Here is a 25,502-nt window from a genome sequence, read left to right on the forward strand (position 1 = left end):
GGGGTTGAACAACAATAAAAAAAATTTTTAAAAAAAAGAAATGAAGGGTGGCAGTGTAAATTGGTACAGCCACTTTGGAAAACCATTTGGCAGCGTTTACTCAAGAAGCACCTTCTCATAGTCTGTACCCTAGCAATTCCACTCCTAAGTATGTACCCAACAGAACAGGGTCCATATATTCACCAAAGCATGTTTGATAGATTGAATGTTTTTTGGCAGCAGTGTCCCTGGTAGTCGTTAACCAGGAGCTATGCAAATGTCCATCAGAAGAAGCGTAGATAAATATGTTGTGGCAATGAAAATGGATGATTTACAACTACACACAGCAGAATGATGAATCTCAAATGCCATGTAAGATTCCAGGCAAAAGGAACCTGTGCCGGTACAAATCAGGCTAATGGTTATCCTGGTCAGGGAGAGGGGTGGAGGGGAGGAGGGGTAGAGAAGAGAGACCAGGAGGAACTTCTGGGGGTGTAACCAACGTTTTATCTTTTCATCTGGTGTCAGTTTTGCATGGGTGGGTTCAGACTGTGAAAATTCATTAAACTGAACACTTAAGATATGTGCATTTTTATAAGTGTATCATGCTTCATTAAAAAGCAAAGAAAAAACAGATGAAATGAGAGTAGAAAAAAAGGAAAGAAAAGAATAAAAAGCAAAATAAAAGAAAAAGAAAGGAAAGAGTGAACAAATCCAGAAGGTTCAAAGACAGAGCTAGACTGCACTGACCCAGTAGGGTCACCCCACTGCGTCACAAGCCACCCTTGCTGGTCTCTGCCAGTCCCACCCCTCCCAACTCTATTAGTCCAGCACAAGGATGGCAGCGCCCTGTTTTGGGGGTCCTCTCCTTCCCTCACGCCCCCCACAGCTCCTCTCCTTTCTGAGCATTGCTAAAGCAGCAAGGGGTTCCCAGGTGGATAACGCTGGTAGTACATTGAAACTTAAGACTTAAAGACATCCCTCCTCTTCCCATCTTTCTCCTCTTCCTCTTCTCTCGGAGTCCCTCTGCCTCCCGGCCCTGCCTTTCCCTGGAGGTCCTCTGGGCCGGCGGGTCCGCGCCCAGCGCCCCCTGGGCTGGCTTGGCCGGGCGCCGGTCAGTGCCGCCGACTCGCCGGGCGCCCCTCCCGCCCCTCGGCGGCTGACCCCGCCCCGCAGCCGCCGGCTATTTCGGGCGCGTTGGCGGCGAGCGCGGGATCGCTGACAGGCGCGGATCCTGTGACACCTCCCTGCGGCGCGGCACTTGTTGCTCCCGGGACCGGCTGCGGTCCCCGAACCTACCTTTCCCCCGGCCCCGGCCCCGGCCCCTCCTGGGTCCTCTCCTTTCCACGTGATCGCCCGCGACTCTGGTTCTCAGACACCGCTGCCCCCGGCTTGGGACACAGATTAGGGGCGCAGGCAACGAGGACGCCGCTTTGAAAGGAGGCCCCTCCGGGCAGGAGCAGGGAGCGGAGCGCTGGCCCCTGCGCCACAGAGGTGGCGCCTCTCCGGCCCGGGACGGTGGCCCCGGGCGCCGACGGCATGACGGACTCGGCGACAGCTAACGGGGACGACAGGGACCCCGAGATCGAACTCTTCGTGAAGGTAGGTCGGCGTCTCGGCGGCCGCCGCACCTGCCGCACCTGCAGCCGAGCTCGCGGCGCCGCCGGCTCACGTGCACCCGCGCGGGTGGCGCGGGACGCCGGACCCTCCCCGGGGAGCGCAGCCCGGCCCGGCCCGAGCGGTGCCCTGGGCGGCCTTCCCGCAAGCCGGAGCCTGGCTTCAGGGCTCCCGGGGCGGAAGGCAGTCAGGTGCAGTCTGGCAGGTGGCCGTCTTCTTGGAGAGTTGGCCGGCAGTCGGTCAAAGCCGCCGCAGGACAGGCGGTCACCGCGGCGGTGCGGAGCCCTGTCCCGCGCGACGCTGGATTTTCCTAAAGGGCATCCCCGCGTGAAGGGAGATGACAAGAACCTGGCTGGACCCGCGGTCCTATCTTCTAAAATTGAGGGCGTGGGGGAATAAAAGAGAACCATTATTAGTGATAGAATTACCTTTAGCAAAGCAAAAATAACATTTCTTAAAAACCCCTTTTTCTCTATTGCTCAGAGCCACTAAAAGAAATGCTAAAAGAAGCAAAGATGTTTTCTTGCGTTGTGACCTGCCAAGCAGAAAACAACACTCCGTTCTTTTACATTATTATTATTATTGTCGTAATCGAGATTCTGCAAGGTCCTATCAGGAAATGCAAAGGGTTCGGCAATTCGGAAAAGGTTCCGGTTAACCTGGGCAGACTGGGATGAAGGGACACAGTGAAAATATACATGAAATCGCCTCGCTCCCTGAGCAGCGCGCCTAACGTCAAAGCCTCTCAATTCTTTTGCAACCTGTGGGAGGAAGGATGGAGGCCCCGGGAGCGTTTTCTCTGTGCGCTGGTGCCACAAGAAAGAAACATTTGATCGGTCCTCGGTGCCGACACCCCAGAAGCCGGGAAACCTGAGGCGGCAGGAGAGTTGCCTCCGGGGCGGTGCAGACAGAGTCGCCAGGACTTGGGGGAGGGGAGTCAGCAGGCTGCCTGAGAGCGGAGACCTTTCACAAAGGCGGAAAAAACAACAACAACCAAAAACCTTAGAATGCAAAGTTTCCCTAGAAATACGCAGATCACCAAGAAGGGAAGGGTCCTTGGAATTTAAAAGGTACACATATTCCCTGAGACAAGGGAAGCCATCTGTGCCAGTTGGCTTAGCATGCCACAAAGGTTTGTTAAATTTCTTCTACTGGGCTTTACATTCTTCGTGTTCATTTAAAAAATTATCTGTAGAAAGTACACCTGTCATCTAATGACATCTGCTTTTCTCAGCCTGCTTCTCTCCCCTCCTGGGGGTGGCTCCTGGTGCCCTCATTTAGTTTATGGGACTCCTCACCGCAGCACTTCCCAAACCCCTGGCAGACCCAGGTAGTGGAAGGGGTCCTGTCCCCTCGGGGGCCTGGGCAGCACTGGCCAGCCCCAGCGGCGACCTGAACCTCAGCCTCCAGGCGTGCAGTCTAGGGAGTGAGCAGGGAGGGCTTTAACAAAGCCAGGAGTCTTGCTGCTCTCCTTGAAGAAAGCTATTCTAGGACTTTGCTCAGATTCCCTGAGAGCAGGTAGTTTCAGTGTCAGGTTCCTAAAAGATATTTGAAACACAAATTGACTCTTTAGAGCCAAAGAAACCCTTTGCCCCACTGCGAGGTGCAGAGACCAATTCTACCTGTGCCTTTGGAATTTCATGTTGGCAGCTTTGGGGTTTTTTCTCCATTAATATAAAAAGCTCCCTGCACAGTCCCCAGTGCCCCCAAAGAATTCTGAAACGCCCGTGTTGTCATTTTTTCCCTATAGGAAAGCAATCCATAAGAGCCAGGCAGGCCTTCACAGTTAGCTCAAAACTCTGACTAACACAGGGAATGAAATATCAGACAGAAAAAACTCCTTTGAAGCCGCCCCCAGCCCCTCCCTTTTCAGCTTCTGGTTAGTAGTTATTATTGACAGGGACCAGTCAAAGCTGAAAATAATTGCGAAGTGAGACACGGGCTATGTTTTGCACAGTTGCATCTCTGGACACAATGTCCCGATTTACGAAATTAGGCATTCCAAATTTGACATGCCTCTTAGCTCTATGATTCCCATAGGAAGAAAGGCTTTCTGGTTGAAGGAGTCAGGTACCTGAGGTGCTTCTGAAGAGCAGGGCAATCGCCAGCCCACATCAGAGGAAGCCTCCCAGACAGGCAGGCCCCACCCAGGAAGACTTGTGTTGTTGCTTATATTTAACACGACCGTGGAGCAACCCTTGTACCCAGCCTGTCCACTGGGACTGTCATACAGAACCTCTGTCACCAGGGGAGTTTCAAGGACATATGATTCTGTCCCATAGCAATTGATAATCATTATCTGTTGCTACTGTAGCTGCTGATAATAATAATAAAAGGTAGCATTTTAGGACTTATGAAGCACGTTCAACCATTTTCTCTTGTCGAATCCCCAGTACCCTTGTTGGTGAGCATTGGTCCATTCACGTAAGAAATGAAGAAAACAAGTAAACATGGCTCACAGGGGCCTTGCTGAGACCTGCTGCAGTCAGCACTTGGCAAGCTGCAGTCTGCTCCCCTGTAACAACCTAGGGACGCAAGAATGTTGATTCCTTCCGTTTTAGTGGAAGGACACATGTGCTCACCGAGGGGGCACACAAAATGCCCAGAGTAGAGGTCAAGGACATTCAGTGCTAGTCCTTGGATCCAGAGGTTCAGACTCTAAGTTTCTTATTCTTTTCTAAACATGCATATGTCAAGCCTTATGCCTTCTTTTGTCAAGTGAGGCTCTCAGGTGCCATCCGCAATGACAAGCATGGATGACTCACTGACCCATCCCAGTGTGGTCATGGAGTGCTGTCAAGGAGCCTGGCCGCCCCTCTCTGCACTCCAAGGCTTCCCCGCCAGGGAACATTCTGATGGTGACTTTGAAGAGATCACTTCCCAATCTGTGTAGTTTCTTCTTCTATAATAAGAAAGGTTTGAGTAGATAAGCTCTAATTCATTGTTTCATAACATCCATGCGTGGGGCAGAGGTTTGGAAACATGGGACCTGGGTTCAAGTGTTGCCCCTGCCTCTAGTTAGCTGAGTGGCTCTGAACAAACAACTTAACTTCTACGAGTCTCAATAGTCCCCTCGTACAACAAGAGGGTGGTGGTAAATAAGGGTACCATATAACTTATTGTCCAAACCAAGACACTTCTGGGAGTGAAAGGGGATGCTACCAATAATTAGGCTGGGACCACAGGTGTCCTTTGGGGATGTTCAGGGCCAATCAGGATGTGTGGCCATCTTGGGTATAAAAATACTGTCACCAACTTGCTGGATTCAATGGGAGCAAATAGGTGAAAGCACTTTGTATGTGGAAAATTGCCGTACATGCATGGAAGTGAAATAATGATACAAATTCTGTGGCACATAGACCCTTTCTTGATCTGCAGGTCCCTGATTTGTCTTAGGAAACAAAAGCCTGGCTCTTTCCTCACTCACAGGGCTATTTTGAGAATAAATGAGGTCATATGTGGCTTGGACTTTGATCGTACAAGGAGGACAACAGGTTAGAGAATAGTCGGCAGTCAGTGTGGTTTATTGAAAGAAAAAAGTGCCAGGAAGTAAAGCAAAACAGAAAGTGATTTGGAAAGACAAACACAGGATGTGCTGAGTAGTCAGATCAAGACATCCCTCCTATCTGTACTGAATCCTCCAGCCCCAGCCCCACCCCTACACCCCAGCTGTAAAAGCCCCCAGAGTGAAGTGGTGATGGCGGACCAGTTTGCTACAAATGTCTCCTGGAGCCATAAGATAAGCATGGGTTTCAACAGGAACCAATAGTTCTCAGCCTTGGCTAGATATTCAAATTATTGGGGGAGATTTTAAAACTCCTGATGTTAGATTGCTGCTTAGGCCAGTTATATCAACGTTTCTGTGGGTGGGACCCAGGAACAATAGTATTACCCCTGCCACTGGGTGCAGCTCTAGTGGAGAGCCACTGAGTACTAATCAGGGGCAGGTCTGATGGCAGGCAGCTTCCGCTGAGGCTGAAGTAGGTGGGTACGCTAGTGCAGATTAAGGTCCAGAAGGTGTAACAGCCTCAGGGCATCATGATCTGGAGTGTTCTAGATAAAGAGCTTGCACCCAATGGGTGCTCAGTTAACAGAGGCTGACAGATGATAAAGCCCTATCCACAGGACTCCAGAACAATCAGTGCATGGGGTCTGTCTAGTCAAATAATCATCAGTTCAGCATGGGGAAAATAGAACTGAGTCCTGCTGAGTGTCTGGTGGAAATGACTAGCCCTTTCACTTACTGAGTGATCCAAAAGTCTCTGATGGCCGTGCAGGGTCAAGTCAAGTCATGTGGCTCATGGTGTAGTCATCTGACTTCCAGAACAGACAAGATCCAAGCCATGTGTTCCATCTCAGACTCCTGCTGCTCCCTGGCTGACTAGTCACTTTGGGAGGCTTGCCTAAGCATGGGCTCACTAGATTTTGACATTTGCTTCATCACATTAAGCAACTGTTTTTCTTTCCCACTACTTCCAGATTCTGGTCTGCAGCCAATAATCCAATACACAATTTCATCTTTCCTGGCATGTCAGTGAGTGTGTCTTTTCCTGGTAACACATCCATAGGAGTGCTAGTGTCCCATGTTGACTGATGCACATCTCAGGTGCCTTTGGCAGGTAGTGGAAGTGAGGGCTGGGGTTCTGCAGATGCAGAAGTGGACTCTCAGTGGTGTCAGCTCCTGCTTTCTTACTCATCTGTGTTGTTTATCTGAGTGTTTGTTCACTCGCTCTACCTAGGGCAAAGAGCCCATTGATTTAGACAATCAGGTCCAAAGCTTTTTACTCTTGATTCCTTTGGAGTTGCCACGGGGCTGGGCCCATGTTAATGGTGGCAGAAGGTGCAGTGGAGAGTGTCAGGTGGTGGGTTATCTGCTGTGTGGTCTAAGATAGGCATTGGGCCTCTCTGGGCCACGGTTTCCTTTCCTGTGCAATGCTGATAACAGCAGTATATATTTCATGGGGTTGGTGTGAGCACTGAATGAGCTGTGTATGAATCTGGGGTATAAGTAAAGCCTCCTCTGCAGGCCCAGTATAGTCCAAATGATGAGGAGCTAATCCCTTGAGTTACCCTCCCTTGATGCGTCCAAGAATTCAGAGACTCTGTCCTAACTGTCCCTGCCTCATTGCTAGAGCCAAGCAGACCACTTGAAGCTGGAACTTGCTGAAACCATCATTGGATATGATTGCCTTCAACGGGGGTCCTACTCAGAGAGCTGGAGATTCCAGAGCCCACTCTCTGAAGTCAGGTGGATGGCCTGACTGCGGGGCAAGTGCAAATCCCTCACCAATCATTGGGTCTCTAAGCTCGAAATAAGTTGATCTAATGGAGCTCTCATGTAGCTCTGGGGGCTAGGCCAGTTTGCATCAAACCACTGGGGTGCTGCACTGGCCCCTCATCTTTCAGCTGCATGGGGATGCTATTTCAGAGGCTCCATCCCCATCCTGTCTCTGGGTTCTGGGCAGGGCTTCCCCTGGCTCACCTGAAAAGTGATGCTTTGGTGAGAAAGAAAGCTCTGTAGTCTTGGTCCTTTCATTCTGAAAGGACCCCTGGGCTCTCTGGGCAGGTTTTCCCGCTCCCTCCCCAGCAGCCCTCTAGCTCCGCGCAGCCGTGCTTGCTCTCATAGAATACATGCACACAGGTTCGCATGTATTATCTATCTGGACCACACGGAAAACATAACAGATTCTCAGGATCTGCTGTCTTTTAAAACCATCACCAAGGACGTACCCTCAGTTGTCTTTGCCATCAAGCCTGAAGGCTGAGAAATAGTGAAGAAGCACGGGCTTCCTGGAGATGTGAGTCAGGGCAGGGGCGCCCCCACCCAGGGGCACCTGAGATCTGCTCCTCCCAGCACTCTGAGGTGTCAGCTCCAACCACTGGGAAAACTTCCCTGCCAGCACCTGAGTAAGAACGTACTTTAGCAACTCATCTATTTACTCAAGGAGTATCTCAGCTCGGAACTGTGAAACTCTTTAAAGATAAGTAAGATAGTCTGCTGTCAGAACTGAAATAGACCTTTTCTGGGAAAAAGAAATGGAATTGTTTATTTGAGAAGCACCCTCTAGCTCCGCTGGAATGGGAAGAGTCTTTGAATCGTATTTATTGCAGCACTCGCAGCAAACAATGGCTAAGGCGATGGCTCAGCCTTTGTGGTACGGAAAAGTCACCGCCAAGTTTCTTCACATGGACTCGCCCAGGTCGTGTCCCCAGAGATTCAGATTCACGAGGTCTGGGCGAGGCCCAGACATCCTAAAAAACTACCCCTAGTTGCCCTGGCTGGGTGGCTCAGTTGGCTGGAACGTCATCCACACACCAAAAGGTTGCGGGTTTGATTCCCGGTCAGGGCATATATTTAGGTTGTGGGTCCGATCCCAGGTTGGGGCATGTGTGGGAGGCAACTGATTGATGTTTTTTTCTCACATCGATGTTTTTGTCTCACTTTCTTTCTCTCTCTCTAAAATCACTAAACATATACTCAGGTGAGGATTAAAAAACAAAACAAAACTCCCCCTGGGTGATTCTGGGATTCATCAAAGACTGAGAACCACTGGCCTGGGCCATGGGCGAGGAGGGCTGGACTACCCAGTGGGGCAACCAAAGAACGAGATGAAGTCCAGTTGCTGCTGTGGTCATGCATTTCATGGGCTGGAGGAGGCTCGGGCAAATATTCACGTGAGCATGAATTATGCCAGACTGGCTACAAATAAACCAGAAAAGGGAGGAAGGGGATGCTTTTGACCTTCCTTTTATAACTCACTTTTGTTCCTTTGTAAAAATTTTTTATGACATGGGAATGATAAGTAATTTTAAAAGCCAGGCATGAAGGCAATGTTAGGGAGCTACAGAAATTAGGGAGTTAAGGGATCGAAAACCATCCATCCATCAGTCACCCAGCCAACCAATTAACAAACATGTGAATGGAGCCATCTACCCTGAGAAACTGGAAGTTGGAAGGGGGACAGGGAGATGAAAGAAGATGGGGTCCCAGCAGTAGACAAGCTTGCAGCTGAGGAGTAAAAATGCAAGGAAGCCTCAGGACCTCGGGAGTGGCAGGATGTGAAATGGAATGTTCAAATGAGGGGGCCAGTGTAGCTTGAAGGAGACCTCTGGACCTACTCTGTGAAGAGGTAAGACCTGGGTTGCATTTTAAAAAATTATTAGGATGCACAGAATAGCTAGAAGTGGGTACCATGACAAGTCCAGCATCAGTATGGAGGTGAAGATGTTCAGGGCCCAGTGTATATGCATGGTTGGCTGAGAAGAATGGTATGTGGGAGGCACAGTTAGAAATAAGGCTTTTAAAAGAAGCAGTGGGAAGGATTTTGAATGGTAGGCAAATGGTTTAAAAGTAATGGGGAGCAAGTAACCAAGTATCTACACAGGGTAGGAGCTTGATTTGGTTCCTGTTTAGAAAGATCCATATACTGCGTTAAGTGATGTGGTAGGAAGATCGATGAACTCAAAGTAAGAAGACCTGGATTCCAGGTCTGGCTCTGCCACACATTGTCTGTGTGAAACTTTTTCATGTTTCTTCTCCTGTAAAACGGGGCCAACAGTCATAACATCATAGGATTTCTCATTTGGGATAACCCCTTAGAAGTCATCTAGTCTGGCCTCCTCTTATCAGGAAACGTCTCAGTCTAACGCTTTGGGATACATGCTGTATGGATTTAGGAAGAGAAGTGAGATAAAAAGTGAGTGGCTGCTGTTTTTGTCCTTGCTCCGATGACTGTGTTCACTGTGACCACATCAGGGTACAGAGAGCCTCAAGGCAGAGGGCGGTGAGGCTGAGCCCTCCGTGTTCCTGCGGGAAGTGATAATGAGCCCTAACTAGGGCTGAACGGAAGGGTGTGCTTTGAAAGAGTGATATGAATACAAAATTGGGCACAGGCCTTGGAAGAAACATGTGCAAATATGCTTCCTGATAAATTCTCCTCTGCAGAGACTGGTTTCCACATTTGGAACGGTGACACTGCTGATGGCCTTGACCGGTATTGCTGAAAATGCTGTAAATGGACTGAGTGCAGATACACTAATGGAGCTTGAGCTTTCAGGTTTCTTTTAACCATGAATCCCTGTGACTCTGCTGGAAATGGCACTCTGAGGAAGGAAGTTGTCATGAAGGAGGGTAATAGGGTTTGGGAACTGTTCTTTTTGAGGTGATAGCAGACCAGGTAAGTGCAGACATCCCTTAGAGTGCTCGAAAATCGGAACAAAAAGTCAGGGGAAGGTCAAGGCTAGGAATGTGGATTTGAACTTCTACTTAGAGCAGAGTAAGTTGAAGGAATAACTTCCCTGGGGGAGGAAGCATGGAGAAGGAGTAAAGAAAAAAGGACTATGCTTTAGAAAATGCCCATTTGCGAGCAGGAATGAGGCATAAGCTGAGTGAGCCAAAGTGATGAAGAAAGTGAGCAAAGAGGTAGGAAATAAATGTGACATCCCAGGTGATGAGGACTCTGTGGACAGCGGCTCGTGTAAAAGCACATGGCAGATGTGTCACAGAAGAACTAAGTGTTCCGCGGGGCCGTGGCAAAAAGAGTGTGAAGGGATGTTGGGAAGGTGGACAGAAATGAGGGTCAGATCATGAGGCAAATCTAACCGCAGGAGGAGCAGTTTGCGACTTCTATTTACAATGTACAGTAGAAGACCACACATGCTACCGTCTGCTTGTGGGACAATGCAATCATATTTTAAAAGAGAGGAAGTCCTTAACTGTCTGAAATGCTGTGCTCAGTGCTGTTGCCTTTGTGGGGAGATATTTTAAAGAGGGAGTTCTTTGAAGTGTGTCTTGGAAGCTCCCCACCCCTCCGCCCTGCTGAGGTGTTTAAAAGTTTGGTGTTGGTTACTCTACACCCTACATCAACCTGTAGGAACCTTCAGAGGCTATTTTCAACTTCTGTTTATCATCCTCTGGTAGGTAAAGAACAAAGAAACAAGTGTCTGACCAAAGAAAAACACTGAAGGCAAAAGGGAGCGTGTGTAGCAAATGGAGACCGACTAGGAAACTGGGTGCCCATTGCCTAGAATGAAGAGGAAGTGAAAACCATGTCCCAGTACTATCTCTTAAAAGTCCAATTCACATGGTTGTCATGGCAACAGGCATAGGTGTCTTGCTTCAGCCCCAGGCTCCTCTCTCCTTAGTACAGGCTCCGCTTCCTAACGTGGTCAGTGAGCAGGGGCCCAGTAAACACAGCAGGAGGTGAGTGGCAAGTTCACCTGCCTTTCACTCATTTTCTCATTTGGGTGCTGTGGCACTTCATGGTCATAAAGTCTAGGATCCACAGTGTCCTCATAATTTGCCTTAGAAAGGTAAGGACCCATATGTCTGTGCTCCTTTATCACAAATGCCTCGTATAGTTCCTGCAGGGACAAGCAGTTCTGGGCAGTGCTTGACCACAGCTCTCTAAGAGAGGAGAGCCCCTTGAGAAAGTCCTGTGACCCCTCCTGGTTTGGGTACTTCATGCATATAACTGAGATCTGATCTGTCTGGCAGTTTGATTATAAGTGTCAAATAAGATAAGAAACACAAACACCTTCTGTAAACAAGAGTTTTCACTGTTCAAGTGTAAGGCATTGTGCTGGTCGGCATATGCCCCAATGCCGAAACAACCGCCCATGAACTTGCTCATATAATAGCCCAATGCCATGTTTGATGAATAGCTTTCCCTACTCAGGCTCCTCCCACCCTGTATCCTGCCGCACCCGAGGGTGGCCCACACAGGCAGAAGACCCGAGGCGGGGATCACATGGAAGGTTTGCAGTCCCTCCCTGGAACTGACTGTATCCCTTCAAATCACTTTCCATTGTCCAGAACTCCTGTCATCTAGCCATGTTCCCAGAAAAAGGGAGAAGCAGGTTTGGCAAACAACAAACCTGTCTTTACCATAGAAATGATTTATTTCTCTGTTTCCTACCATTTCATCACCTCGTCACCCACTAACATCCTGCCTACAGCCTCTCTCACCTCCTGTCCACCGTGTTTGATTACCACTGCTTAATCCACCTGGAATACTGTCTTCATCACACCCACTCTTTACCTGGTAGATTGAGTACAACTGCTTCAACCTGATGTTGAAAACACTCCATCTAGGCCTGCATTTTCCTTCCCCCACCTTATTTTCGATACTCTCTTAAAATGGTCCCTTGTGGGCTCATAGGGTTTTTGAGGCATCTTTGAGTCTCCATGATTTGATCCTCACAGTCCCTCTGCGGAAGGAAGAGATTTAATTCCCATCTCAGACAAGGTAACTTGCTGGGACCTGTATGAAATGTTGTTCAGTACAAGCCAAGGGAGAAACCTGGGGATCCTGACTCCAGGCCTCTGCAGTCTCCACTGGAATAGGGTTTCCCTGCTCTGCACGATCATACAAACCACCTGGGATGCCTTCCAAATTCCAGCACAAACTTGTGAATCCGAGTCTTCGGGGAGAGGGTCCCAGACACTTGTAACTACCTAGTGCCCCAGGGACTCAGATGCACAGTCCGTTATGGGAACACCACTCTTCACCTAACAGGGGTCCCTGTGAGTACCCTGAACCCAGAGATGTGCGTCTAATGGTGGGAATTTAAAGGCTGTGAAGTGCCAACGTGGGAGAGAAGTTTGAGGGTCAGTGGGCCTTCCAGGTGCTCTCAGGTCACCCCAATGAACATAGCATTCCAGTCTTCTTAAATATTGACCCTTGACTACAGAGTCTGCTCCATGACCTATAGAATTATAAAAAGTCATGGACAATTTTTTTTGACACAGCTGCTCATCCCCACCCCCAAGGAAAGGGACTTGGGGGATGGCAGGGGATAAATGTGTAGCAGAGACAGAGGGAAACTGACTTGACATAGGAAGTAAAAGGATCAGTCCTCACTTTCCAGTCCTTTTTCGTCCTATGGGTCTCTGCATTTTTAGAAGTTAGAGAATGAGCTTGGAAACTGAATGCTAACAGCTGTGTCTGTGTGCTGTTCTGAACACCTTACTAACTCCATGAATTATATGGGTAGGTCCTGTTATTACTTCCAAGTTACAGGTGGGAAAACTGAAGCTCAGAGAGACGGGGCCCTCTGACCAGGGCCACAGAGCTATGGGGCATGGTAGAAGCAGGTTTCAGACCCTGTCCTGGGGCATCAGATCTGTGCTCTCTCCTGCCTCTATTTACCCAGACCCTCCCAGCCGTGCAAAGGGAAAATAGTTGTCTTGAAACAAGAGACATTTTTTCAATGGCCAGCTAGAGTAGAATGCACAAGGCCCTGCCTTTCCTTTCTTCTCCTTAGGTCACAATGAATAGGCCAAGGGCAAGGCTGATCTTTATGCTTAGGAAAACCAGACAATTACCAAGTAGGGGAGTTAGAGCCACAAAAAGACCCATGGGCTCTCAAGTCTCCTTTTTACTTCTCTTCCACAGTAACATCGATTCCCACCCATTGATCACCCTGCTTGTATTAGGTCATGACGCCTAGAGGTCCTTTTTAAAATAATGTGTTGCTCCGAATGTAGCCTCAGCTGTGACATCAGCTAGGGTACTCTGTCAGGGTAGGAGGCTGGAGGAAGAGGAGTAGAAGGAGGGGGGGAGAGAGAGAGAGAGAGCGGGAGTGCTGTGTGCCCTGGGGTACTATGTGTGATGTGCTAGGTGCCTGTCAGGGGAGAGAGTAGAAGTAGGACCTGTTGTGTGATGTGGGGCTGGCTCCCAATGGCAGACTTTTTTACCCAAGAGCTGGCCATTGGCCAAAGTGCCTCAGGATTCTAGGAAAGGCTTTGAAGTTCATCTTTGCAAGGATGAATCCCTTGACTTGAAAGAAACTTCATGTTTATTCCAGTTAGTCCTTCTGTACTACTGGGAACTGGACTCACTTACAGATGTAGGGAGAATTCCACAGTAAAAAAACAAATTAATAATACAGATAATTTTCTAGGGCACTATAAAGGTGAAAAACAATCAATTAGAAAAAAATTAACAATTTTATTTCCAGAGTTCACTAGATTCCACTGAATCATCATGGGATTTTAGTAGCTTCCAAGGAGTTTGCTGTAGAGCACTGAGGCCCAGAGAGGTTAGGCTGTTATAATGCCACAGAGCAGACTGAGGTTAGAGGGGAGAAAAGAACTACTGGGTGAGGTTCCTTCCTTGGGGTCCCAGGTTCCCTGGTGCTAGGCCATGTGACGTGGTGGCATGGTCAAAGATAGTAAGACCGTGGGAGGCATTATAATACGTACAATTTTTGGAGCATCTTCTATGCTCTAGACATTGCACTAGCCGCACTATTTAATCCACTATCCCCAGTGCCACAGTGCCATGGAGTAGGTATGTTGTGACTGTTTTATAGACAAGAAATCTAGTGCTTGGAAAGGCTAAGTCTTTACTCAAGTTTCCATTGAAAGTGGTAGAATTGAAATTCAAATTCAGTTCTAGCCGATTCTAAAACCACATCTTTCAATGTATATTAATAATTAAATCAAAGTTGCTTGGAATGTACTTTTCTGTATGGCAGGTGTTTATTGAGTTCTACCAGGTGTCAGGTCCTGAGTCTGGGGTGGGGGTGGGGGAGGAAGCGCACAGCCCAGACACAGCCCTTGGCTGAACCTGCTGCCTGGGGCCGTTTGGGTGGGGCAGTCACTGAACACGCAGAAGGACTGTGACCCAAGGGCAAGAATGAGACCATGGGAGCTTGAAGCCCTGGGTCCAGGCTTTGGGAAGACACTGAGCAGCATTCCCTGCAGCGCAGGCAGGGAAGGACTTGGGCTTCAGTTCAGGGGTAGGGCATGGAGGGAGAGTCCCGGCTAAGCTGTGGCAAAGAAGGAGAAGGCCCTTTTCCTCTCCCCCACACGGGACCTGTTGCCATGGCAGATTCTGGAGGCAGCAGGTGATGAAGGGACCCCAGGTTCTCCGCCTCTATCAGAACCCAAGGAGCTTCTCTGGACCAGGAGAATAAGGGCAACACTGGAGAAACGCCATGGGCCACCCCTTCTGGCCCCTCTCCCACTTCGGGTCACTTAAAAAAGCTATTTGAAGCTCATCTATGCCTAACACTCTTCAGAAAACATTTTTCTACCTGTGTGCCAAGAATTACGCTATCATGGGTGAGGTGCCCTTCATTCCAGAGGAGGAGATAAATGGCTCTTGGGAATGCCCGGCTGGTTCACATTTCACAGTGAACGAGTGAGTACCTTCCAACGTGACATCAGTTGAGGGGGCACAGGAGTGGCTATCAGATGCACCTCGTGGACAAAGGGTTTGACGTGGGGAAAGGATGGTCTATGGAGCTGAAAAAGGAGGCCAGGGATGGGAGATAAATATTGCTCATGCCATGGCTCTGTTCCCTAAGTTTGGTGCTGATTTCCTTCAGTGGGGTTCAAGTTAATAGGACAGTAACCAGCTGACAACCGGGACCTTAAAGTCACAGATTAGATGGTTCCTCTCCTCAGTGCTGGCTGTTTCCTTCAAGACAGCACATGTGCCATGGTTTTATTATTCCTGTATATATTCTATGTACAAATTAGATTTACTTTATACATATATACATGTATATACTTTATTTACATATATATACAAATATATATATATTTACTTTATATATATATACATATATGTGTGTGTGTGTATATATATATATATATATATATATATATATATATATATACACTTTTCTCCTGAAGTTTGAGATCCAAGTATGAAATGCCTATGTCCATATAGTGTTTGGCATATACCATGTACTCAACAATTCAAACTGCTACATAAATCCACACTTATTTTTGCGGTTAATCCATAGTCACTCAATATTTGTTGAATAACAACAGAGCAATATGGGGAAACTCAGGAACCTTGCTTTTTGCTTCTGCTTCCTGTCCCTCTATTATTTTGGACTAGTCATTTGGGTTTCTTCACCTTTAAAATAAGAGGATTGGATGAAGTATCAGGTCGTTGATTCTTTGATCCTACCACGTCCTCAGCCCTGTGTGAGGCCCTAGGGGACATTCCAAAAGGACTCTCTCAGGCAGTTTCGCATCTACTTGGTCAGGGTCTTGGAGCTCCTGTGGCCACCGGAGCTGGGGTCAGCAAGCTTTTCTGTGAAGGGCACATCACATAGTAAACACATTCAGCTTCGCAGCCATACAGTCTCTGTCCCAACTCTGCCGTCGTAGCATGGAAGCAACCACAGACAATACATAAACAATGGGTATGCCTGTGTTCTAATTAAAATTTATTTACAAAAACAGACAGCAGGCTGACCCTGACCCAGTGCCCAAGTGACAAGGAATTGAACTGAGTTTGGTGTGGGGCCCAGAGCCGTGGCTGTGGCCTTCTCTGTGATCGATGGTGAGGGTGGACAGGCTGTCTTCAGTGGTGGTGGCCACAGTCACCCATCACTGTCCATTCCACTAAGCACTGAGATCTGGTGGCCTCAGGGTTGAGTTTTGACTTGTATGATGAAGCACCCTAAATTTCTAGGAGAACGTTCCTACATGAATCCAAATTATTAATAATCCTATTCTGCACGTGATGAAATATTCACAGAGGATGAGGCTCTAGACTATGTTCCCAGATCCATTAAAAGGTCATGGACTCAAATTCTCGGGTGCAGAGTGGCACATGGACAGAAGTCATTCCCAGCTCCCACCCCGGCATTCTTTTCTCCTCATTTCCCCCTCGGGATGCTGCTCTGTCAAATGATCCCCTTGACGTTTACTGCTTGGCCTGGCTCCCACCAAGGTATGTGCTGCCGACTGAGGCTGCTTCTCTGGGCAGCGCCCTGACATCAGTGGGCTGGGACACGGCCACCTGGCAGTGGGGAGTCACAACAAGTCTTCCCGGGGACATCATCCAGTGAAAACACAATGATGACTTCATTTCCAAATCCATCCTGCGCACCAGGGGAGAGGGGTAAACCATTCAAACACGCAAGCACATTTGTTAGCCCTCAGACAACTGCTCGAAAAGGCAGATTTCCTGAGAAAGGAGAATGCTGTCTTGTAAGACAGTGGCGAACACCAGGGTTGGTTTATGCCCTTGACTCTCCTGTGCCCCCTATCAAGGCACTTGGCCTCTCTGAGGAATTTTTCACCTATGAAGTAGATGAAACTGCATTCCTGAGCCCACTGGATCCTGGCCTCAATTCAAATTGTGCAAATTCATGGAATCCACTTGTGGTCTCTGGCTATTGTTGACTTATTTAGGTTAATGTTCACATCAGCCAGTTTCAGTGTGTTCACACACCTGATTTGCTCACACTCAAGGTTTTGGTAGGAAATTGGTTCTTTCCTATGCCAACAATTATAATAATAAGGAGCATGTTGCATATTATTCATATGTTTATAGTTTGGAGAGTATTTTCAACTGGTCTCCATGTTGACATGTATAGTGGACATCTGACCCACTTCATAGCTGCCTAGCACCATGCAAGCACGTTTAGGGTTCCAGCTTCTTCAAGGCAGAAGTCAGGAAATGATTTTCTAGACCAATTCCTTTTCTACTTAAATTAGCCGGAGTGAGTTCTGTGTTTGCAAGAGAGCCCTTATCAGTTTTCCTTAGAAAAAAAAATTGTTCAACAGAATCTTCTTTCAAGTCTTAGTGAGGCTATGACATTAATTATAATACCTACTTTCAGTGCTTAGAATGTCCTATTGGGATATTTAACATCAAATATTTATTTTGTAACTTCATTATAAATTCACTGGGGTGATTTTGATAGAGACTGACAAGAACGTAGGTCCAGCGTCACATTCGAGACTTGTGATGAACACACAGTCACCGACCCTCTGGGCCGCATGGGGAAGCTGGGCAGAGCAGATTATACGCAGCGTTTCCCCTCCCTCCTCCCTCTCCGTGTGCCACCGAAGCGAAGCCTTTTCACTGAGTGAGAAGGAGTGGCCGTAGTTCCCAAGATTCTCCCTCAAGGGAAAAGAATAACAGTAGTAATAACTAGCGTTTATTACCTGCTGCCTATGTGCTTTCTCACGGCTTTACATGAACTTATTGAATCTGTTCAACAACTCTGTGTATTAAATACTATTATTAGTGTCCCCATTGTATAGATGAGGAAACCGAAGCACTAATGATTAGGTGGCTTGTCCAAGGCCATGCAAGTGTTTCGAACCTATCAGTTCCCTGGGGGAATGACCTAGGGGACCAAAGCAGTCATTGTGGTGTGTGGAGCTGAAGGGACAGTTTTTTCAAGCCAGCACCAGGCTTCAATAGTTTAATTGATTAGGTCCCTAATGACTGCACAGCAGAACTTTTCAGGTACCTTCAAAAAACATGAGTCCATAGGCCCCACCCAGGAACCTGGGTGTGGGAACGGAAATCCGTACTTGCCCAAATGCCGGACTTTGCCTTACAGCCTCTGGCCTCCAGAAGTGCCGTTTTCTTGGCTGGCAATGCTCTTATCCACCTTCTCCTCCTCTCCCATTTACCTTCCTAGCAACCAGCTCAGGATTCGTTGTTTTAAAGAACCTCCTTTCTGACTGACACACACATGGTTTCCGGCCTGCCATTGGCTCTCGTACCCTGCGTCTCAGTTAACAGGATAGAGATTTGCAATGCTAGCTTTACATATGACCCAAATAGGTGCCATCTCAAGCACAGAAGGAAAAGCTACATTTTTTTTCCAAGTGGTGTATCTACCCCGTAGTAGAGTAAATGGTTAACCTACTTCAGTGTGAGTGAAGCACCTGATATCAGATGCGAGGTGGGACAGGGCAGAGGAAGGCATGGTGAGGGGAGCAGAAAGGCGAACCTGAGTGTGCCTGTGAGCCCTCCGAATTTGGTGAGCAGCTCCCCTGTGTCAGATCCAAGACAAGAGAGGGAGGCCACGGTCCCCGCCACAGTGAGTTTGCGCCCTGTGAGGTAGACAGAGGGACAATCGATGATGTCAGCACCCCCCTCACAGGGCTGTTGGGAGGATTACATGAGTTAATGCACGCAAAGTGCTTAAAACTGTTCCTGGCTCGTAGTAAGTATGCAACAGATGCCACCTATTACTATTATTTGGCAGGTATGCATGGGCCTGTCCTGTTCTCCTATCTACAAACTCTACGGCATTTCTTACTTAAAGCTTCTGGCCTTTATACCTTCAACAAACACTTGTCTTGGAATTTCATCTTGTGTCAACAAAGGTTCACTGAGTGGTTTCAGTGTCCTAGGCCGTTGCCAGGCTGGGCTCAGAAATGACAAGAATGACTCAGGGTGTCTGCCCTTGATCAGACTGGAGGGCGACGTGCCACTTCCCCACATGCCTCGCACTGAGAGACAGGAGGAGCCAGTGCAGGAGGAAGGCCAGTGGCATCAGAGGGGGAGTGGCCACTTCAGGGTCGGGGTGGGGTTCACAGATGCCCGCACTGGAGGCAGAGCCTTGAAGAGAGCAGGACTGGTGATACAAGTGGGTCACATGTTGTCTCTGCCCAGAACTGTCCATCCGGTGGCCCGTGGGCTGCATGCAGCCCAGGACAGCTGTGGGTGTGGCCCAACACAAAATCGTAAATTTACTCGAAACATTACAGGATTTCTTTGTGATTATGTGTCACAGTGTATTTAATGTGTGACCCAAGACAACTCTTCTTCCAGTGTGGCCCAGAGACGCCAAAAAGGTTGGACACCCTGGATAAGGTTAATCCTTACTTTATAAAGTAGGTCCTCTTAAAATCCCTACTTTATAGGTGGGGAAACTGAGGCTTAGAGAGGCGAACTGACCAATAATCACTAGTTTAGAACTGGCAGGAGTATGGTCAGGTAGACAGCGTGGGGAGCACAGAAGACCTTCCAGGCAGAGGTAGCGGTGAAAAATAAGGCTCCTTCCTCACAGCCGAGAGTAAGAGACTAGCGCAACTTTACAGGGCAGATCAGCAAACCGCAGCTAGGTGGCCACTGCACGGCCCATGCATACCTGGGCCTCCCCAGGTTGCCCAGGGCCAAGTGAGGGTCGAGGGCACTACACGGGGAGTCTTCCCAGTGGCTGCACCAAGCACAGTCCTTAGAAAAAGAACCAGCTGTGTCTGGGGAAGCTTCCTTTTCTTTCCCTCATCCCTACACCCAGCAGCTCTGCAGACGAGATGAAGGGGAAGGCTGTCTTCCTTCAGTCCAAGCCCGACTCCAGCGAGCAATTTTCAGGGCAGTGGTGCATTTGTTTCCTACTGATGTGTCACAGTTCACCACACATTTAGGGGTTTACAACCAATACATTTATAATGTAGGAGTCTGTAGGTTAGGAGTCTGACCATGGATTTGCTGGGTCCTCGTCTCGGAATCTCATCTGGGACTTCTGAGCTCTTACAAGTTCTTGTGGTTGTCGGCAGACACAGGACCAAGGCCCTCAGCTCCTGCAGGCCCCTCACAGTTCCCTGCCACCCGACCCTCCCTGAGCCCGCAGGTGTTTTCTCGTAGCAGGCACTGGGACGGCATGCACACTGCAGGGTGGTGAAAAAGGAATGTGTGCAACACCCCCGCCCGGTCCTGTTACATTGTAATGGTGTTCTTCCTCCCTCCGAAAATATATTGCTGCCAAGTCCAAGGTCATAGATATGCTCTTAATCTAAGCTTGGGCAGAATTAGAAATAAAGTTGGTGAGCATCCAGGAAGGTGCAAGTAAAACTTTAGTTTCCGATACAGTGATGGCCTCTGAGTCCTTAAAACGCTCAGCTCCCCGCAGTGGCATTCTTGGTTGACAGGCAATTTCCATCTTTGCAGCTGGCTTCTCCCGGGGCCAGCAGGGGAGTCTGGCTTTGACAAGCTTTCTCCCCATTAAGTCAGGCCCACTCAGGTTAGATTCCTTTTGAGGAACTTACAATCACCTGATTCAGGGCCTTGTTTACTTTTATGGTGTTCTCTTGGTTAGAAACAAGTCAGAGATCTCATCCATACTCCAGGGAGGAGGTTATACAAGAGCATAAATGCCAAAGACAGGGCTCACGGTGGGGTCCCCTTCGGGCCTGTCTGTCACAGGTGGGTTTAACTAACTTTCTTCTCCACACAATAACATAACCGACCGCTGAATATATACCATCTTCTCGTATCATCACAGCTGCGTGAGGCAGGAGTTAACATCGGCCCATTTCGCAGGAAAGGAAACTGAGGTTTAGAGGTCCGGTCCCTTTCCCAAGGTCATGGGGCCAGTAGGGACAGAACCTGGTGTTGAATTCAGGTTTGTCTGACATCAAACCAATCAGCAAAGATCTATGTGCCACTGAAGGGAGCTGACCATCTTAAGGACTCAGAGGGTATCACTGTATTGGAAACTAAAGTTTTACTTTCACCTTCCTGGATGCTCACCAACCCTATTTCTATTTCTGTCCAAGCTCAGATTCTTAGATCTAAGACCTTGGACTTGGCAGCAATATATTTTCTGAGGCAGGAAACACACCCTTGCCATGTTCCGGGCGGGGTGGGGGGTGGCACATACATTCCCCTATAACCACCCCAAATGCTGTCTCAATTCCTGCTATGAGAAAACTCACCTGCAGGCTCGGGAGGGAGTCACTACACTTCTTACACTTGTTGGGAGGCAGATAATAAACTCACCATCTCCCTATTACACTTTGTCCCAGTGGGCGCTTGTGGGCCAACTCAAATGGTTTTGTAAACCGAAAAGGAAAGAAAAACACAAGAGGAGGTTTCTTTTTTGTTTGCTTCAGGCAGATATATTTTTGGCTGTCTCTTTAACTCACTGACCTGTTGCTAGAATGGAAACTAGTGACTTCAACATGAATGGAAACCACTTTAAAAAAATAATAGCAAGACGCTCGTGCTGCCTATAGTGAAACAGAGGATGACGTTTTCAGAGGAGGGTAGAGAATCCGCCTTGTTTTGCTTGATTGTAATAATACCTTCTGTTCGTAAAACACCCTGTGGCCTATAAAGAATAGTCGCATAATTACATAATTGAGTTGCTCTAACAGCTCTGTTTACATGTTCCTGCTTTACAGATGAGGGAAAGCTTCAGGGAGAGGCTCTGTGTCTTGCGCAAGGCAGCACAGTGCCTAAGAGGAAGGGCTGGAGCTATGGCACCGGCACTTGCTGCCAGCGCCCCGCTCTACTCTCCCCTCTGGGGAGCAAAGATTGACATACGGGTGGAGCTGTCAAGCTTGTACACATCAGAGGAATCCCATCATGGACGCACAGAAACACCCAGGAGTGACTCAGGAGTTCAGCCATCAACATCCTGTTGGTGAAACTCCTCAAACCACTAGCCCAAGGTACTGTCTCACATCCTGGAGAGTCCTGTGACTTGCCCTGTGCTCTGCCTCTTGCATGGTTTTGGTACCTCTATGGGATGCTTGGCTTGCTCAAGTCAATTTTTTGTGTGCTTCAATAGCCTTTATTTATGAAACGGAGCCAGGGCAGAGGATGCATGTGGAGAGCAAGCTGGGCTTCCCCAGGTCCCAGGTTAAACTGTACCACCTGGTGTACATGGGTCCTGACAGTGTGAACGTGATTCTATGAAGGCACAGAAAAATGGCAAATCTAGAAAACTACTTCTGTTGACCCACATCTTAATCTGGGGATTTTCCTTAATGCTTTTGCCAGAATTTCAAAGCAACCCAACCTATGCCCATCAAAGTGATTCTTCCTGTAGAGGTAGTATCAGGAATTAGAACATTTATAGCCTCTGCAAGGTGCTGGGGTTAATGTAGGAAAAGCTGGAAGGGGGTCTCTGAGGCCTTAGTGATGACAGTCAGCAAAGGGGACACAATTTATATAAATGACACCTGAGAAACATCAGTGGGGACTGGGAGAGTCTTCAGAGTTAGAGCCAGTCATACTGTGTTCCCTTCTCCCATCAACATTTTGGCAAGAGTGAAACGAGCTTCAGATAGAAGGGCAGACTAGAAGGGCAGAACAGTTCCCACACATCAGCGTCTCCAGACTGCAGACCAGTTCTACTCATGTGGGCACGAGATTCATGCTGCTGCCTGGGAGGGGGAGAGCCTGGGCCTCCCTATTGGCCTCTTCACTCACGGCCCTAGAGACCAAGACCGACCTTTAGCTTTATCTCCAAGTCATCGCCCCCTGCCGGTGGCTGCAGCTGCAGAGAGACCAGAGGCCAGAGTCTGGGTAGGGACCACATTGTCTTCCCGGGAAGGGCTCTCTCTGCTCTCCCAAGGGCACCAGTGCGAGCTGGGTGTGCACTACCGTGCGTAGGTCAGCAGCAGTCTTGCCCTTCAATATCCCATACCTTGAGTCCACATTCTGATTTTAATCTACACTTAATTTGCCTCTGAAGGCAAATTAGTGGAACCCTGATAAAAACAAGGATAATATATAAGAGTGGTATGAACTTCCTGGGGTTTATTGAGGACAAATGGCTCAGGGGTTCATGCTTTGGCAGAGGGGGCTGCACCAGATGACTCCCGAGGCCCCTTTGTGATGGTTAATTTTTTGTGTCGACTTGACTGGGAGCCCAGGCATTTGGTCTAACATTATGAGGGTGTGTCCTTAAGAGTGTTGCTGGTTAAGATTAACATCTGACTGAGTGCAGCAGATTGTCCTGCCTTGTGTGGGTGGGCAGCAACCAATCAATGAAAGAAAGACCTAAAGAGAACAAAGAGGTTAACTCCTGCTGCCTGACTGCCAGGAGCGTGGACACTGGTCTTCTTCTGTCTTTGGATTTGGACACATCAGCTGTCCTTGGATCTGGAACTTACATCGTTGGTTCTCATAGTTCTTAGGTCTCTGGGCTCCAATGGAAACTAAAGCACTGATTCTCCTGCCAGTCCAGCTTGCTGACTGCAGTTTGTGGAGATTCCCAGCTGCCACAATCACATGTGCCAATTCCTTATAATCAGTCCATTATTGGGGTTCTCCAGAGAACCAGGAGATTCTATTGTCTTGTTTCCTCAGAAAGTCCTGACTAACATAGATCTGGGTACTGAGAATGTGGTACTGCTGAATAAATACCCAAAAATAGTGGAAGTGGCATTGGGAGAGTCCTGGGCATTGGGTGATGGGTAGACAGGAAGAGTTTTGAGGTGAATGTTAGAAATGTGGATGTTAAAGGTGATTCTGGTGAGATCTCAGGAAGAAATGAGTAGCAGGTTATTGGAAACCAGAGGAAAGAGAATTCTCATTATAAAGTGGCAAATAACCTGGTTGAATTGTGGGCTAGGATTTTGTGGAAGAACTTGTGAATGATGAAATTAGATATTCAGCAGAGGAGATTTCTAGACAAAGTATTGAAGGTGTTGCTTGGGCCCTCCTTCCTGCTTATGGTAAAAAAGTCTGTGAGCAGAGAGTTGAATTGAAGAAGGGATCTTTAGGCAAAAAGGAAAATGTCTGATTTGGAAAATTTTCAGGCTACCCACCATGGGCGAGTTCGCCCTGAGAAGAACACTGAGGGTCTGTCTCAACAACCATTTGACAAAGAGATCATGAGTGCAGCTCAGGGTGGACTTAATCAGGCATCGCAGCAGAAGCTAAAAATAGAGACGGGATTATATCTGTAGACAGACTGCTGGAACTAAAGAGAACAGAAAAAATGAGATGAAATAAAGGAAGGCTATTGGACTTCAGAGCTGCTACAGGACCACACCGTAGAGTTAACATGCTCTGTTTTTCGAGAAAAGTGAAGGCAGTTCAGACGGAGGTCATCGGGCTGCCTCCTTGGTCTCAGAGCAGTGGGGCCACTGCCTCAGCCTCGAAGGTCCAAACGGCTTTCAACCAGAGCTGTAGGTCACCCTGCAGAGCAGGGTTTCCCAGAGCCTCGGGGCAGGACTCCCACCCAGCACAGCCAGGGGGGCAGGACTGCTGCTCTGGCGGGTTTCAAAGGCAGGACACCGAGTTAGAGAGATTTATTCTCGAGCTTCAATGTCTAATGAAATTTACCTTGTTGGTTTTGAATCTGCTTGGGACCTGTCACCCTCTCTTATTTTGTTTCTCCCTTTTGGAGTGGAACTATGTATCCTATGCTTGCCCCCCACCACTGCACTTAGGAAGCAAATAACTTGTCTAGTTTCATAGATTCGCAGCTAGAGACACATTTTTGCATCAGAATGAATTGTGCCTAGAGTCTCACATGACTTAGATAAAATTTAGATGGGACTTTGGACTTTAGAGTTGATTCTGGAAAGAGTTAAGACGTTGGGAAGCTGTTGGTGGGAAGTGAAAATATTTTGCGTGTGAGACGAGGATGAATTTTGGGGTGCCAGAGATGGAAGGCTATGGAATGGATTCTGTTTCCCTAAGATTCACACACTTTGGAGCCACAACACCCAATGTGACTGTATTTGGAGATGAGGTTGTTAGGAGTTAACTGAGGTTATAAGGGTGAGGCCCAAACCCAATAGTATTGGTGGCTTTATAAAAGGCCACCAGTGTGGCCTTTTCTCTCTCTTTCCCCACCATGTGACGAGTCAGTGAGAAGGAGGTCGTCTACAAGCCGGGGGGGGGTCCACATCAGGAGCCAAATCAGCTGGCACCTTGCTCTGGGACCCCTCAGCTTCTAGAACTGTGAGAAGCAGATTTCTGTTGTTTAATCCATTTAGCCGCTGGTATTTCGTATGGCAGCTCCAACAGCCTAAGACACCTCTTTAAGATCCCAGTGTTGTGATTACAAAAAGAAGAAAAGTCACTCTCTCCAGTCAACTGTTACCATTAGCCAGTAAGTCATTAAGCATTTCCTTAGTTTCAGCTACATATAAGGCACTGCAGTGAATGCAGAGGTGTGCACAATGTGTTACTTTCTCCAATGGAGAGTACAGGTTGGCAGAAGAGATAAAGCCTGGGCATGTGCACCAAGGGGCGTCTAACTTCAAAGGGCAGCAGAAGATAGTGCTGCATGTTGAGCTTGGAAGGGAGAACAATGAATGGCTTTTGGCAGAGAAGTGACCAAGAAAGGCTTTGCAGAATGAGACGTGATATTAATAACCGTCTCTAGGAAGTGAACTTTTCTGCAGCGCTCCCTGCACACCAGCTAAGTTAATGGGGTCACCC

At 48.2% G+C, this 25,502-nt stretch overlaps 1 protein-coding gene across 2 annotated transcripts in view; it reads left to right on the forward strand.

The window, feature by feature from the left end:
• The window catches only part of CLIC5 (chloride intracellular channel 5), a 149,917-nt gene that overhangs the window by 52,026 nt on the left and 72,389 nt on the right, over positions 1–25,502 (forward strand). Inside the window, exon 1 of one of the 2 annotated variants that reach the window (XM_037142578.2) lies at positions 1,175–1,581. The exons of the other annotated variant lie outside the window; for it this stretch is intronic. Within the exon in view, the coding sequence (XP_036998473.1) occupies positions 1,519–1,581 (63 nt within the window). The 5' untranslated portion in view covers positions 1,175–1,518. Of the gene's footprint in view, positions 1–1,174; positions 1,582–25,502 lie in introns of those variants that run through there. 2 annotated transcript variants of the gene reach the window in all.

This window comes from Artibeus jamaicensis, unplaced genomic scaffold, assembly GCF_021234435.1.
Source record: "Artibeus jamaicensis isolate MK-2021 breed Jamaican fruit bat unplaced genomic scaffold, CSHL_Jam_final contig_484, whole genome shotgun sequence".
Taxonomy (NCBI): Eukaryota; Metazoa; Chordata; class Mammalia; order Chiroptera; family Phyllostomidae; genus Artibeus; species Artibeus jamaicensis.